This window comes from Erpetoichthys calabaricus, chromosome 1, assembly GCF_900747795.2.
Source record: "Erpetoichthys calabaricus chromosome 1, fErpCal1.3, whole genome shotgun sequence".
NCBI classification, from domain to species: Eukaryota; Metazoa; Chordata; class Cladistia; order Polypteriformes; family Polypteridae; genus Erpetoichthys; species Erpetoichthys calabaricus.
Genome location: NC_041394.2, coordinates 319,796,756 through 319,813,825, shown reverse-complemented (window position 1 = coordinate 319,813,825; position 17,070 = coordinate 319,796,756). Strand labels below are relative to the sequence as shown.

The 17,070-nt window shown below is 38.4% G+C and overlaps 1 protein-coding gene across 2 annotated transcripts in view; it reads right to left on the bottom strand.

Moving 5' to 3' along the window:
* Positions 1 to 1,553: 1,553 nt before the first annotated feature.
* csrp2 (cysteine and glycine-rich protein 2) overlaps positions 1,554 to 17,070 on the bottom strand; it is a 53,458-nt gene continuing 37,941 nt past the window's right edge. For both annotated transcript variants that reach the window (XM_028818172.2, XM_051919622.1), the window contains exons 3-6: positions 10,101 to 10,269; positions 3,674 to 3,803; positions 2,041 to 2,134; positions 1,554 to 1,846 (exon numbers count right to left, since the gene is read on the bottom strand). In XM_028818172.2, the coding sequence (XP_028674005.1) occupies positions 1,770 to 1,846; positions 2,041 to 2,134; positions 3,674 to 3,803; positions 10,101 to 10,269 (470 nt within the window). In that variant the 3' untranslated portion in view covers positions 1,554 to 1,769. The remainder of the gene's footprint in view (positions 1,847 to 2,040; positions 2,135 to 3,673; positions 3,804 to 10,100; positions 10,270 to 17,070) is intronic.

Below are 17,070 nucleotides of genomic sequence, written 5' to 3'. Positions count from 1 at the left end.
GTGCAGGAAGGCAAAGCTAAGTGCAGAACAGAGTGGTGGCACATTGGTCTTTTGTACAACTTGACTGACATGGCCTACATGGAAGAAGCCTCAGCAGGTAACCTTACCTGCAATCCCCTTAGAAAACATTTATAAAGTATGCGAAGCATCTCCTTAAGATGTGACGTTGGTAGATGCAAGTTAAAAATCACACTTTACTGCTTGTTTTTTTTTCTTCTGTGATTATAGTTACTTTCAGAAAAGTACACTCCGTCAACTGTTAAATATGGGCTGGATCACTCGTGCTTTAAGGTTGTGTGGAAGCTAGTGGCAAAGGCAGTGTGTGAGGACAGGAAAGAATGGATTTCAATAAACATCAACACATCCTTGAGGAGAATATCATACAGAAAACTAAAGCTGAGAAAAGGACGACCATACCTCATGAAACACAAGGTGAAGGTTTTGAAATGGTACTCGGCCTCCAGACTTTACCCTTGAAAATCTCTGGATGGATCTGAAAACGGGTGCTGTGTGCACAAGACAGTCCGAGAATGTTGCACAGCTGGACATGCCAGGAAGAATGAGGGAGAAATCCAAAACAAGAGATCAAGACTCGCATAGCTGGCTACAACAAAATAAATAAATAAATAAAAATGGTTGAAATCCTAAGGAGGCATTACTGAGCACTGACATCCAAACTTGAAATGCCACATTCTTTGTTACATTTTTTTTTAGTTAAAAAAAACTAAACATCAACATGTAACTGTAGATTAACATTTTCATAAAAAGCTATCATTAGTTTGTCAATGTTGTACTAATGTTTATTTCAAATGTACTTTAGGCAGAGGTGTCAAAACTTGTGCACAACTGCATATACATACAAACATATGTTCATATACACACACACACACACATTATATACAGTATTTTATTTATATAATTATATTTCTATTGAAATTTCAACAAATACAAAAAAGGGAGCACAGACCTGGCTACAAAACAAAAACAGAAAAGATGACGCATGACATTGGTGCCAAAACGTGGCAAATACTACCCAGGGCACTTAAGAGATCCAAAGTGTGAGTTTGAGCGTCCCACAGCATAACATACAATATAACTAATGAATACATTTAAAGAGAATATGAGAGGTAATGAATATTAAAGTGAAGAGGTAAAGGTAGCAGAGCTCCACAAGTCTTCAATCTTGATGTCAGCTAGACAGAGGAGGAGGGGTTGAAGGGTAGACAATGTTGACTCTCCACAACTTAAACATTCAGACATCAAAAATGCCATCAAGCCCGCTGATGCCCTGAAACTCCAGGATGAGAAGCAGACAGAGAGAATACTTTTATATTTCTAAACAACTGTGCTAATCTCAAGCTATATTTTGGAAACCCCAACCCCCACCCTTAAAGTGGCAGTATGGAAGCTGGGCATTTAGTAGTACTGGATCAAGGGCACAACTTGCACAACCAGGCACACACACACTGTAAACTCCCTGCGATCTTCTTGTAATGTGCAATAAGTGGAGAGCGAGAAACATTCACATGAACGGACTACATGAAGTGAGCAAATGCTTTTGAAAATGTTTATGTGCAAGTGTGTGTACAAAAAGATAAAAGCCAACTGTTTGATTAGACCAAAGCAAAAGGGAAATGCAAAAAAGCTGCAAACCACTTGGCAGCATAAAGCAAAATGCCACATGGTGTTCACAGTAACTGTGTACAAATACAAGGCGCCATGTCTGGCCTCCAGTAATTGCTCTGCTTTTAACCCTCTGAGAAGAATCTTCACTCTGCATGAATGAGAGCACCAGCACCTTGTCCATATCCAACCCCTTTGGGACCAAAATTCTTGGCATAGCAACCTTTGAAATTAAAAAAAAAAAAAAAAAAAAAATTAGATGAGAAGTTATTCTGAAAGTCTAAAATTATGAAAATACAGTACATGAAGTACAAAAGATATGGCTTGGTGTAGAAAAATAATGTGAGACATTTTAGTATCTACTAGTCGTTTATTTTTTTTCCCCCTCTGGAATACCTAAAATATGAGGCAACTTACTTTTACAATAGATTTCTCCATCCTTCTCTGTCTGGGTGGTAGACTCCAGGCTCTTTCCACATTTGGCACAACGAAAGCAAGTTCTATGCCAAGGCTAAAAGAGAACATTACTTTACATTTAGTTTACCTCCGCACATTTACATTTAACACCCAGTGATCATCAAAGGTGACTGTGTGCAGATGGTGCAGACCTATAAATACCTGGGAGTGCAGCTGGATGATAAATTAGACTGGACTGCCAATACTGATGCGCTGTGCAAGAAAGGACAGAGCCGGTTATACTTCCTTAGAAGGCTGGCGTCCTTCAACATCTGCAATAAGATGCTGCAGATGTTCTATCAGACAGTTGTGGCGAGCGCCCTCTTCTACGCAGTGGTGTGCTGGGGAGGCAGCATTAAGAGGAAAGACGCCTCACGCCTGGACAAACTGGTGAGGAAGGCAGGCTCTGTTGTTGGCATGGAGCTGGACAGTTTAACATCTGTGGCAGAGCGAAGGGCGCTCAGCAGGCTCCTATCAATCATGGAGAATCCACTGCATCCACTAAATAGTATCATCTCCAGACAGAAGAGCAGCTTCAGCGATAGACTGCTGTCACTGTCCTGCTCCACTGACAGATTGAGGAGATCATTCGTCCCCCAAACTATGCGACTCTTTAATTCCACCCAGGGGGGTAAACGTTAACATTTAACATTATACATAGTTATTGTCTGTTTTTCACCTGCATTATTATCATTCTTTATTATTATTTATTGTATCAGTATGCTGCTGCTGAAGAATGTGAATTTCCCATTGGGATTAATAAAGTATCTATCTATCTATCTGTAAAACAACTTTACAATGCAAGTCTAAGGTTGCGCTCTCAGGTATTTTTAAATAAACAATCCAGCATGAAAGCATTGAGAAGAATGTGTCCTGCACAGCTCTGCTTTCCACTATAACTTTGTAAAATAAAACCCAGGAGTCTGCAGTTGCTCATTTTTCAAATATACGGTTTCCACTACAATCATATATGGCCTTTCCAAAGCATTCTGTATGCGCAGTACATTTATGTACCTGTACAAACGGTACTTGGTTTAATGATTCAGCGAGGGCAAATGATTCAGGCATAAGCTAAAAATTGTCCACAAAGCTTACATTCAAAAATAAACCTTGAATGTATTGTCAGGAATCTTTAATTGCTCCATTTTATTTTGAAACAAAACTAAATAAAAGAGATGAAGGTGTAAAAAAAATGCAGCAAGCTAAGTGGGGGGGGGGGTGCAACACATCTATCTACACAGTACCCCCTCCCCCCATTAGATAAAAGAGTTCACTGAAAGGAAAAAGGCACTGCATAGTGGTTAGACGTGCAAGAAAGAATCTAGTGGAGTTAAAAGTAGAAGTGCATCTTAGACAGAAACCCAAAAATATTTCCTGAACTAAAGGGCTTGAAGTCGTACAAAGCTACAGAGTGATGTGAAGCAGGAAACCGAACCAGTCCAAAGTAGAAACTGTTAATGGATACTGGAAATGTATTGCTATAAGCCAGCCAAATGAGACCGACACACCAAATGGTTTATATTTGTTAAACTTGCATTTAAAGAGTAATCAGCAAAACTTGAAGATGTGTGCAGAAGTATCCACCAGTGCTCACCTTGCCAGCTCCAAGTACCTTCTCAGCAGCATAAACAGAGTTCCCACATCGAGGGCACTTATCTGCACCACCAAACTTCTGAGCAAACTTTGAAGTGTTTACACTGCTTGTTGGCCTCTGATCTTCCATGCTGTTAAGAAACAAGAATTGTTTGAGGTGTGTTGAGGAGATTTAGCCAAACGTCCTCTGGAATTGCATTAAAGAAAAAAAAAAAACAAACTTCCAAATGGTTATCATTCTTACCAGAGTGTGACAGTAGTAGTTAAAGTGGCACATAAGCACAGTTTCAGAAACGGTTTCATATATAAAAACTGATTAAAAAGGTACAAATGGAGGCCTGCTTTATGATGTGCATGTTTACAAGTTAATAATCCTACAGCCTATCAAATGTGATAACACAATGTCATCAAGGACATTCACATTTAATTAGCCAATGGTATATACATCTTGCCTGAAGAAGGGGCCCGAATTGCCTCAAAAGCTTGCATATTATAATTTTTTTAGTTAGCCAATACAAGAGGTCATTTTGCTTGACTTCTCACTACATTCACAAAGGCTAACACGGTACAACACCCTACTACTACAACAAAATAAAATGGAAAGAATGCACAATCAGGTAACTTAACAAGGACAAAGAAAGAAATCACACATGGCAACATGAATGTACAAGTGTGATATTCAACAATTCCTACAGGAAGGAGTAGCAGCCAAACAATGTGGGTGTTTCAGTAATTTCTGCCCTAGGTCATCTCGTTTTAACCTATAGGTTTGGATTTTGATGCCAATATACTTTCTGCCCTCCAAGGTCAGGCAGACAAGTTTGGTCAATGGATAACTGCAATGCTCTTATGGTAAGCTATGCAACCTTTCCCTGAATAAGTGGGTTAAGAAAATGGATGGATGGAACATAGAATTGCATTAACAAGGGACTGTTAGGCATAGGCAGTCTATTGCATCTTTGAGTTAAGCAATATTGATCTAATCCAAAGTGACATTTAGTGTTTCAGACCAAGGACAAAGAAATCTTAATATAAAAAAAAAAAAAAAAGTGTCTGTACTTCTGTGTGTCCATCCAGTTGCTATATCTGTCATATGCTATTTGGTATGGGATTCATAAAAGCAGGGCTAATGTTTGTGATGCATTTCACTTTTCCTTCCAGAAGATGGTGTACTTTATTACTACATGCACTATAAAATATGTTCCAATAGGTGGTGCACTGCAAATGTTAATGCTGAATATTTCCAACAGAGAGTAACAGCCAAAAATGGACAGAAATCGGCTTATTCACCTTAAAAGTAATAGGGTGTGTGGGTCCGTATCTGTGCGTCTGTCCAGGTTAGTAAGAGAAATTAAAAACAAGCGAAAATGCAGAAGGGTCAAAAAAAATAACAAAAAATGATAAAACATTGGGTCTTATTGACGTATTCTGTTATCCAACATTATACAGCAGCAACTGCAGCATGGCAGTGACTGACTTGCACCCACGTGGGCTTATAAAACCAAAAGGTTTATAGCTGCACTACTAATGACTAATAACTGTGTGGTGGGTAATAGAAGAGTAGAAAGAACAGCAAATCTACACACTCAGGGAAACTAAGTGCACTGTATATGAGGTTCATTGTGGCAAGTAGTGAAAGTAGCCTTTGAAATTAAAGAAGAAAACTTTGGGTATACTTGTAACATGGAGCATAACAGATCTCCAAGCAAAAGTAAACAAGAAACATGTCCAAAACAGATAAATGACAACCCCAACATTTAATAGAATTGCCCAAGTTCACAATGTACAGGTTGCTCAACATCATACTAATCCAGCAGGTTCACATATAAAAATTAACTTGGTCAATCATTTCAAAGAAAAGGGTCAAGTTAGTTCCAAATCTAGCAGTGAGCTGGCAATAAAAATCAGAATTTTAATATTGGACTACGTAGAGTCACAAGTGAAATTGTTGTTGTCTGTAGAAAAGTAGTAAAAATAGGCCATTTTATCCTTCGGCTTGTTTACTTGACAATATAAAATCCAATGCTAAATAGAACGTTCTTTGGTAATTATGTTAGCCTCTCAGCAGCTGATCCTAAGTCAAATGCAGGTCAAAGAACTTTGTCTTTGGTGAGCAATGTTTAGTAGGGATTAAGAGAGATTAACCTACAAAGCCTACCAGTATTAAATGAGTATGAACCTTTACACAGAAAGTTTTGCTAAAGATTAACAAAGCTTCCTGGTAAGAAGCTGTTGGCTCTGTGCTATGTATGTTAGAATTATTCATTTTAAGGTCAATGGTCACTACAGTGAATATTTAACAGTCCTCCTGATGAGTATTTGCCTTTATCATCTGACCCATCATTATACATAACAAATATCAAAACACATTTCAGAATTACTACAGTGACCAAAAAGTAGGGATGAAGAGCCATCAAAGCCTCACTTTACTTTTCTAAACTATCTTTAAAAGCAAGGCCAACACATGCAAAGGCGCTTCAAACTTCGGTATATTGAACAAATTATTTGGTATTTCTCATTCTACTTCACATTTTCAACTACATGCCAGCATTTTTTTTTTTGTTTAATGGTTTTCTAAAACTAATATTTATTAAACAAATCTCCAACTAGCCTGTCTTATAGGCTTGTGTTACTTTGTCACACAGTTATGTCACCAGTAAATTCTTGGAGATGCAAAAACTAAAAATTTAGTTCTACATACTTAGCTGCACATATCTTTCTACCGCTCTTCTCCACATTACTTGAGTGGTACATTTAAACTACTGTACATGCAATAAGATGAATCTGTATTTTGAGATTATATGGGTATGTTTTTAAATAATATCAAAGTTCAGTCTTCCATAATTCTGAATCTGATACCCCAAAGATAATATTTGCAATGTCTGATTTATTCATCTATTAGTAGGCAATGCAGAAAATGCTAGCCTCTTTTTGTTTCAATTGCATTTTGTTTTTATCCCCACTAAAATGTCACATTCTATAAAGAACTTAAAACCAATATTGCATGTTGACTTCTCACATGATTTCGGTGGTGCTGTTGAATGTGAAGAGACCAAAACATCAATTGCTTAAAATTTCAAACCAAAGGCCTGGCTAGCTACTCCTAAATGGGATCTCCAGTGTACAACGTAGCTTGATTACTTTACAAATATGGGGATACTAATTACCATACAATATGGATTTTATATATGCAATTTATAAAGAGTGTTCTTAATTCCCAATTAAAAACTTTGTTCTCTACGCGACATGTCCAGTTATTTATTGTGCACAAATATCCATAGTGCATACTGTTTCTCTATCTGATATTGGATTCTTATACAGCAGACAGAAGCTGCTTGGTGCAATTGGCTATAGATTTCTCAAAATGATTATTCTGAAAGACTGGAAACTGCTGCTATCAAAATTGTTTAAAGATCTGCAATTTTTTTAAATAAATATGCAACCTACACATTGAAAGTACCTTGGATGGAACTCAAACTCTACATTCCTAGAGCTAAGGCGACAGTGTCTTATACTGTGCCATCATCCCAACAGATTACAAAACAAATTCCATTCCTACCTGGAGCAAATAATAGTTATCACCCGAATGTAAAGCTGCAACCCTTCTTACACAGTATTCATCCATTTAGCTTTTATTTTGAACCAGTTTGACTGGATTGCAAAATAAACACACAGGCATCTAGATGCTTGACAGAAGACTGGAGGTTTGTAGAAGGCATGTATAGAGCTTGCAACAGTATGCAGCATGTGGAAAGGTCTACAGCAATGCACAATCCCACTGTACTCTCCGTATGTGATAATAAAATTGACCTTAGTATTGCTGTACCTTTACCAATTTCAGAGCTAACTGCCATTATGGAATACACATAATGGTACTTGTGCATTACAGTTTAGTTTCACACTAAATATACATAATTCTAATTAAGGGAGAGAATCCTGCTTGGCAAAAATCCCCAAGCAACTTCCCACAGTGCAACCTATAGCTGTACACTTACTTGAATATAATCAGTGATGCATACAAGGTTACGTATGGAAGCTAAGTGAAGAAACTACATTAACACAGTAAGCTTACTTTATAACTGATCAGTTTCAAAGACCTACACCAAGCTTCATCAACCGGCGCCTGCAGGCCAGATCCAGCCCAGATGTAAGGTCTTCACTGGCCCAAAGCCAGGTTTGGTGAAAGGATTTTTCAAACACTTCTCACTTATTTAATTTGCAACATGTGAATTCAGAGCAGCACAAGCACTCATGCATCCAATTCACACCAACTCCATTCTGGTTTCAATCCTGCTGGAAGGAATAAACTATGCAGCTTCTGTAGTTTTGGAACAATCTTTGGAGGTACATTTATTATTGTCAACTGGAACATTTTTTTGCACTCCAAGTCTTTCCTATTTTAGAAAGTAAATTCAGCTTCAAATCACAACAGATATGGATATTTACAACATGTACAAATGGTACTGCAAAACGCATTAATGATTCTGATTTATGAAGAATTACAAGGATGGACATCTGTATAGGGAGTAAGGATCCATCAGTGTTAGACTGGCACAAAAGGTCCGAGTGCCTGTTAGAAAGGACTATTTATTAGTGTGTTTTTTTTTTTTTTTTTTTTTTTTTGTAAGGGCTATACAGTACTGCTCATTTCCATGCATCAGTCCTTCACCACACTTCCATATACATTCAATTCCTTTATCCCTGAATCATTAAACATATTTCCAAAGAACTAAACACTTTCAATGCATGCGTTTACTCCTCTCTAGTCCTTATACTGTACATACAGTGCAACTTGTTGGAATTTTGTGAAAAACAAATCTGATTTGTCACACATGTACATCTGGGTATTACCTTCCTGGCTATGGTGAGGTAAGTAATTCCACCTCAGGATGAGATGGGGCACTGATGCGAATGGTATTGCCTCTCTTTCTCCAGCAGCATTGAAGGGCTACTGAAGGAAGATGCGCAACTATGCCCTGCACATCTAAGAACACTCCACCTCCTCTGGCGTGGACACTACAAAAACCTGGCCAGCAGGGAGCCAGATGTCAGAACTTAACCTAAGAAAGAGGACAGTTTCCTAATCCCAAGCCAAAGTAGAAACCAGAGCAGATTTTCAGTGTTGCCGGAATGTGACTGTACTTCAGTTAAGATTAATGACCTGGCTGACACCCCAACTTCCATTAAGATTAGTGACTCAGCTGGCACCCCAACTTTTAGCCTGCCTATGATAGTTTGTTATCAGCCATGTAACAAATTCCAATTTAAGAACTGTAAACAATCTTTTTATACCCTGATTAAGTTTTTTTAGGTGGCATGTAAAATGCAAAGGGATATACATTTTCCAGAGGTAGCTTATTATAATGGTTGGATTTCTGTTGTGCGATTCTCTTACACTTCATATCTATAAAATTTTAACTGCATAGAATGCATTTCTGAAAGAATGAGCTGTAGCTTTGCATGAACAGAAAATTGAGAAACCATCCAGCAGCTGATCCCAAGTACAGGTCAATGCACTTTTGTGAGAAATGTTTAGTCATGATTAAGATAGTTTAAGCCATACCAGTTTTAAACTAGTTTGAGGATTTCACAGGAAATATTGCTAATGACTAAGAAAGCAATCCAGCAAGCAGCGGTTAAAATAAATGGCTCTCTGCTATGCATTTTAGAATTGAGCTGAACAGTTTCTATAATGGATATTTAACAATTCTCCTGATGAGTGCTTTTCTGACCCAATCATTGTACGTAAAACTGCATAAATTACAACTGTCAAAGACTAGGAAAATCCACTGCGCCTCAGACCAATTTTCTAATCTGTCTTCAAAATCAAGGTCAAGATAGACATGGGAGATGTTCAGTAAATACTGTCATTCTGACTTATAAAACTGCATTTCTGAATTAAAGAATTATGAACTGTATAAAAAAAAAAAAAAAAAAAAAAAAAGATATGGCTGATGAAGGTGTAAGATGAAACAAGGTCAAGGGTCAGGTGGATTTGCAGTTTCATTGAAAGTTAATGTAAAAACTGATGCAGAAATGAAAATAGTGCGATGAGGCTATCTGGACAGGAGAAAGGAGACGCAGTAAATCACTGAATGAAAGTGGCCTGTGAGGAAGCCAATAGAGACCAAAATATAACGTGGGAGTGGTAGAAAAATAGCAAGACAAAAAGGCTCTCACCCTAAGCACTACCAAGGCTGTAGAAGGCAAGAGGGAGGAGGTTTAGCCTCAGTCTGTGCTAGAAACAGATAAGTGATCCCATAACGTGTGCTTTACTTTCACAAAGAAAAAAACTGGTCTAAAGCACTGGAGATGACAGTAAATTCTGGTTCACGGAAGTGCTTGCTGAAAGCTTTTGTGGGGAATGTGGACACAATTATTCATATAGGAATTTTCACACATTTACAAAGAACAAACTACATACTTACTCCTGAGGCTTGATGCCAAGTCTCTCTCCCCGGTCCATGTTGAGGGTACCTGCTCCTTGTCCATAGCCATAACCCTTGGGTCCATATTTCTTGCCATAACAAGATTTACAGTAGATCTCCTCATTGTGTATGGCAATAGTTGTGCTATCAAGGCCCTTCCTGCACACCACTGTTAAAAAAAATTTAAAAAAAAGAAATAAATGTATTTGTATAATGTTCATTATATGACCATGTTTTGCAATAAATCCAGTTTATTTGGATGAATCTCTCAAAAGAAACAACGTGCCTGTTAATATCTATCAACACACTCAACTAGACTGGAAGTGCTCAATTTAAATCCCACTGGGCCTTATTGTAAATGAAGATTGACTCGACTCCTTTATAAGATTCCAGTTTTAATAAACATCTTTCACCACTTTTTCTTCCTAGGTTGTGATACTTCGTCTGGCAATAGCCAATACCCTTGTTATCAACCCACCAGTGTGGGTTTTTAGTGCCATTGTTAAATCTCGGATTCTTTCTGCCAGTGCCACTTTCTCCTGCCAATTGGCCTTATATGGATCCACAGCCATCTCGGTTTCCAGAGCCCAGGCTATCCTTTGCTGCCTACTGTGTCTCCTCTTTCTGATAGTTTCTTGTAGCAGTGGCCTCTTTTTTGCTAGGGGGAGCACCCATAATACTGTGTGTGTTAATTAATTCCTGAGTCTGCCCTTGGTACAACAGGAAAAAAAAAATGGTCCACAAGAAAAAACTCACCTCAAACATACACAATAAACGATTGTTTGTGAGGTTATAAAACATCCACAAAATAGAATGCCATGATTACCATGCCCAACAGATTACCAACCTCTTAAGTCAGAGCTTGATTACTACAAGGCAAGACACTCATGACTTAGTTTTCAACTTTTGATTTATCCTCTTGACTTGGACAAATGCTTCTTGGCAAACTTGTGATGAGCATCAATGTTCTTAGTGAGCACTGTTTCAGTCTCACTCCTCATCCATGAAACCCTTTATTACATAAGGCAAGGCAATAGGGGCACACAGATTTATGAATGCTGTTCTGAGATTGCATGTGGCTTAGCAAATTACTTTGCTCTTGCAATATTTTGGCATTCTGCCCACTTTGAAGATGCACAATTTTCATAAAATCTCCACTTAAGGATTAGATTTCTATTTGAGCTTTGTAACCAGTTCCAGGCTGTGGTGACAATTTCATTGAAATAAGCCTAATATTGTAAAATGTATTATAAGCCCAAATACATAAACATCTGGCCTTAGACCTTCTACTAAATGACTGACTGAATCGTCTTGGAGAATGTTAACTTCTACTACACTGGTACTTTAATAAATATAATTAGCTAAAATAGAAAACTCACCCCAGAGCATCACTTACATTCCAGTAGGATATTTTATATGCAGGGAGCATTTATTGTGACAGGGTGGCACGGTGGCGCAGTGGTAGCGCTGCTGCCTCGCAGTTAGGAGACCCAGGTTTGCTTCCCGGGTCCTCCCTGCGTGGAGTTTGCATGTTCTCCCCGTGTCTGCGTGGGTTTCCTCCGGGCGCTCCGGTTTCCTCCCACAGTCCAAAGACATGCAGGTTATGTGGATTGGCGATTCTAAATTGGCCCTAGTGTGTGCGTGTGTTTGTGAGTGTCCTGCGGTGGGTTGGCACCCTGCCCAGGATTGGTTCCTGCCTTGTGCCCTGTGTTGGCTGGGATTGGCTCCAGCAGACCCCCGTGACCCTGTGTTCGGATTCAGCGGGTTGGAAAATGGATGGATGGATTTATTGTGACAACTGTTACAGACACACACACACCAAACATGTGCAATAAAACAAGTATAACCACAAAGCTAGACAGATGCAATCTGAGCTTGATTTTTAACCCTCCAACCAATAATCAGAACTGTAGCAGGCAGGCATAGTGCCAGAAGCCATCTGAAATATGCTGTTTGGAGCATGAAAATTGTAACAGTGTAATTCTACAAACAAATGCATTTTCTACTGTCTTATGTTTGTATATTTGTAAAGGAAATGTACAATGTTAAGCATGATGGCAAATCAGAAAGACCACAAACAGTTTTAGCAGGCACATGTGTAACCTGGCAGAGCACAAAATAGGGACAATGTCAATGAAATACATTTTTGAACTGTAGCTGAAGTGTCATTGTTCATAGATCTTAAATGAAAAGTGTCACAAGGAGGCAAAAACTGCACACTGGATGGAAGTTGGATAGTTTAAACTTCCAATACATACACACAATAAAAATCATAAACAGCTGTTATTTAACAAATCACCCTAGACTGATTCAATCCAAAAAAGAATTTCAGTGTAGTAAACAAGCATTCCCTACAGTCATGGCCGAAATTATCGGCACCCCTAGAATTTTCCCAGAAAATGCACCATTTCTCCCAGAAAATTGTTGCAATTACAAATGTTTTGGTATACACATATTTATTTTCTTTATGTGCATTGGAACACAAAAAAAACTGAAAAAAAGCCAAATCTGACAATTTCACACAAAACTCAAAAACCGGGCTGGACAAAATTATTGGCACCCTCAACTTAATATTTGGTTGCACGCCCTTTGGAAAAAATAACTGAAATCAAGCACTTCCTAGAACCATCAACAAGCTTGTTACACCTCTCAACTGGAATTTCCGACCACTCTTCTTTTGCAAACTGCTCATGGTCTCTCAGATTTGAAGGGCGCCTTCTCCCAACAGCAATTTTGAGATCTCTCCATAAGTGTTCAATCGGATTTAGATCCGGACTCATTGCTGGCCACTTCAGACCTCTCCAGCGCTTTGTCTTCAACCATTTCTGGGTGCTTTTAGAGGTATGTTTGGGTTCATTGTCCTGCTGGAACACCCATGACCTCTGACGCAGACCCAGCTTTCTGACACTGGGCCCTACATTGCGCCCCAATATCTTTTGGTAGTCTTCAGATTTCATGATGCCTTGCACACAGTCAAGGCATCCAGTGCCAGAGGCAGCTAAACATCCCCAAAACATCTTAGTACCTATAGTCAAACATGGTGGAGGCTCTGTGTTCTTTTCTTCGTAGGCCTCATTCAGTTTTCTGTAAACAGTAGAATGATGAGCTTTACCAAAAAGCTCTACCTTGGTCTCATCTGTCCACAAGATGTTCGCCCAGAAGGATTTTGGCTTCCTCAAGTACATTTTGGCAAACTCCAGTCTGGCTTTTTTATGTTTCTGTGTCAGCAGTGGGGTCCTCCTTGCTCTCCTGCCATAGCGTTTCATTTTGTTCAGATGTCGAAGGATAGTTCGAGCCGACACTGTTGCACCCAGAGTCTGCAGAACAGCTTGAATATGTTTTGAAGTTGACTGGGGCTGTTTATCCACCATTCAGACTATCCTTCGTTGCAGTCTTTTATCAATTTTTCTCTTCCGTCCACGTCCAGGGAGATTAGCTACAGTGCTATGTGTTGTGAACTTCTTGATTATGTTGTGCACAGTGGACAAAGGAACATGAAGATCTCTGGAGATGGACTTGTAGCCTTGAGATTGTTGATATTTTTCCACAATTTTTGTTCTCAAGTCCTCAGACAATTCTCTGCTCTTCTTTCTGTTCTCCATGCTTAGTGCGGCACACTGACACACAACAGAAAGGTTAAGTCAACTTTTCTCCATTTTAACTGGCTTCAGGTGTGATTGCTATATTGCAGACACCGGTTTCTTGCCACAGGCGAGTTCAAACGAGCATCATATGCTTGAAATAAAACGATTTACCCACAATTTTGAAAAGGTGCCAATAATTTTGTCTGGCCCATTTTTGGAGTTCTGTGTGACATGATGTCAGATTTGGCTTTTTTTCCTGTTGTTCCAATGCACATAAAGGAAATAAACATGTGTACACCAAAACATTTGTAACTGCAACAATTTTCTGGGAGAAATGGTGCATTTTCTGGGGAAATTCCAGGGGTGCCAATAATTTTGGCCATGACTGTATAATAGATAAGGTGCTGCCTTAAATATATTCTAAAACATTAGGCATCCTTTACCTTTTGCCATTGCTTACGTGCATAATGGACAAGACCATATTGAAGGCTGTGTAATGATGCAGGATATTTCAAACTTAAGCACAGGTTCTTACATTATGTACAATTTTTTTTTACTATCTGCAGACTCATCTTACTGTGACAGCATAGCTTTAAAAAAAAAAAAAAAAAAAAAAAAAAAAAAAGATCCTTTGTCAGAGCATATTGGTGTAGCAAACACATAACATCACACATTAAAAATGGGTGTGAAGAAATGATCCATAACAGATGTCAAATGTTTTGGAATAGTGTGAATGGGGCCTAAAGCACTTTGGAGAAGGAAGAGTGGACAACGATGGTGCTCATTATACCTTTACCGGTTATTGGTGCAAAAAGAAACATGTCCTCAATAGATCAAATTTACTGTGATAATCCAATATACAAGTGTGTGTCACATAGGAAGGTGTTTAAAGAAAGCCAAAAAACAAATGTGTGGAGAAAATGGGTAAACTCCAGATAGTCCAAGCACTGTATTGCCCAATTTCAGCAAAAATATAACCAGTGGCTGGGCTGAGGGGTTAAGTGTAGAGAAATCCTCCAAGAGTTCAACTACAAAGTTAATGATGTCAACAGTATCAACTTCTGCAAAACAGTACTTCTAACCTTCCTACTAGGATATGGTAAGATGAAAGGGCACAGATGTCCAGAAGAGCTTTCAGTCCAAGGCCATGTTCTTAATCAAAATGCACGTAACCTATTGTACATTTATATAATAGCATTACAATCCCATGAATATCCAACATGACTAACAATGGACTGCATTGCAAAGAACAAAAAGAAAGCCACTGTATAATGGTTTCTGAAAATCAAGGGTGTCAGGCAGTGTTTTCTGAGCTCTCTAAATGGACCAGAAGGAGTTCTAAAGGTTGATGTTTAAAAGTCATAAAGCAAACAATACAATCTAATTAAAAAGAGTAGATAATTGGTACTAAGAGACAACTGGCCATTGAGAGACATCATGTGATCCCAACCTTAGGCAGAAATGATTTCTATTAACACAGGACATATGGTCAGCAATGACTCACTGATTTTTGCTGAATAACCCAAGCAGCCACTTTAAAAGCAGCAACCGCCTCCCCTGGAAACTCACAAATTAAACACTTGATATACCAGATTAGTTATTTAATGCACTGCAGAATATAAAATCCTGGGGGAAGTTGAGAAAGGGAACTGAAAGCCACAGGTCTCATTTTGTAAGCACAATGGAATCCCATCATAATGTGTGTGAAGAAAATCGCATTTAGGAAAAAAATGCCTCACAACCAAAATGTCTACACATCTGCCAAATATACATTAAAAGTGCTTAAATACAAGTACTTAATTTTTTTTTTGTCCATCATAAGATCTTAAGACAAAGACAATAATTGAAAGGAACATCAGCAACATTTTTCTGTGTGTCCAAAAACATTTAAAAACAGTCAATAATGGGAAAAAAACATGCAGACTTGTGGTTTATAGTGCACAAATCCTTAGCCACTTGGGATGCAAAACAAAAAGTAGCTGTTTCTTACAGGTTAATATTGAAAGGATCAACAAGCATGAACTTCAAATGGTCAACAGTTAAAAGGCCAAAATTAAGTTCTACTTATTAAATAAATAATTTCTGTAAAAGACAACTAAGAGTAGTGGGGGGCAAGTATCTATTTCAATATTACCTGGGAAGCACCTTGCATCTCAGAGGAGCATTTAGCATAACCTATTCAAAAGGTACACAATTCATAAGATAAGCAATTGGTTGCAAAGCAAAAACAGGGTAAAGTTATCTCCATACTGATAAGGAAAGAAGGCTAAACCTTATTTACTTTGAAGATATACACAGACACTACATGAGCTCCATTGTAATTTTTACAGTATCATAAGTCTGCTGGGTTGCAAATATATATATATATTTATAATACGAATCTTTGTTTAGGCCTAGGGTGATCAGTACAATATTTCTTCCACAGTCCAATTTGGGTCCCAACTTACTTTTACAAGAAAGTTTTACCCATATTTCAGCAGTAACTAATGTGTCAGTCAAGTAATGTGTCTTTTTGCTTACAGATCCTTGTGATTTATATACCTGTGAATTATACTTAATTACCACTCCCATTAGCTCCATCAAACTGGACAAAATCTTAAATACCAGATGACCTGTGAGTGTGATGCACATGCTTATCTCAATACACAAGCAAAAAAAAAAATGGCTAGGTTAGCACTGTATGCACCCTCAAAGGGTTTCTCCTCAAAATAAATAAAAACAGTACTCTAACTGAACAAATAATTTAATTGTAAAATATGACTATCCAACAGAACTAGCCCAACTTCTAACAAAAAAAAGTAAATTGTTTTGCAAACTAGAGCTGGGCCTGTAGCAATTTTGCAGATTTTGATATGAAAGTTTATGGTTAAAGTACATACTCTACAATAAGGTGCTCAGTTTCCATTATCCATCATTGTTCATTTAACATTTATAGTTTACTATCAGCCAAAATGACTTATGTGGCCACAGGAGCTAATCCAGTTTCTTTCAAGAGAAAATTCACAATATACAGTGGAACCTCGGTTCACGAACGTCTCGGTACACGTACAACTCGGTTTACGACCAAAACGTTTGCCAAACTTTTGCCTCGGTTCACGACCACACACTCGGTATACGAACCAGCCAATTTCCCTTTCGGTTTGTGCGCGCGATTATTTCTGCACCTGTTGCACTGTTCTCGGTCAGACGTGCGTGCTTTCGCTGTGAACTCTTTGTGCTCTATTTCATTTCCCTTCCGGTTTGTGCGTGCCGATTACTGTATTTAAGCAAGTGTTCAGCCTCTCCCTGTTCATTGTTCTCAGTCAGACGTGCGTGCTTTACCTGTGAATTCTTTGTGCTCTACAGTATTTCGTGTGCTTTTGCAGTTAACCATGGCTTCTAAGCAA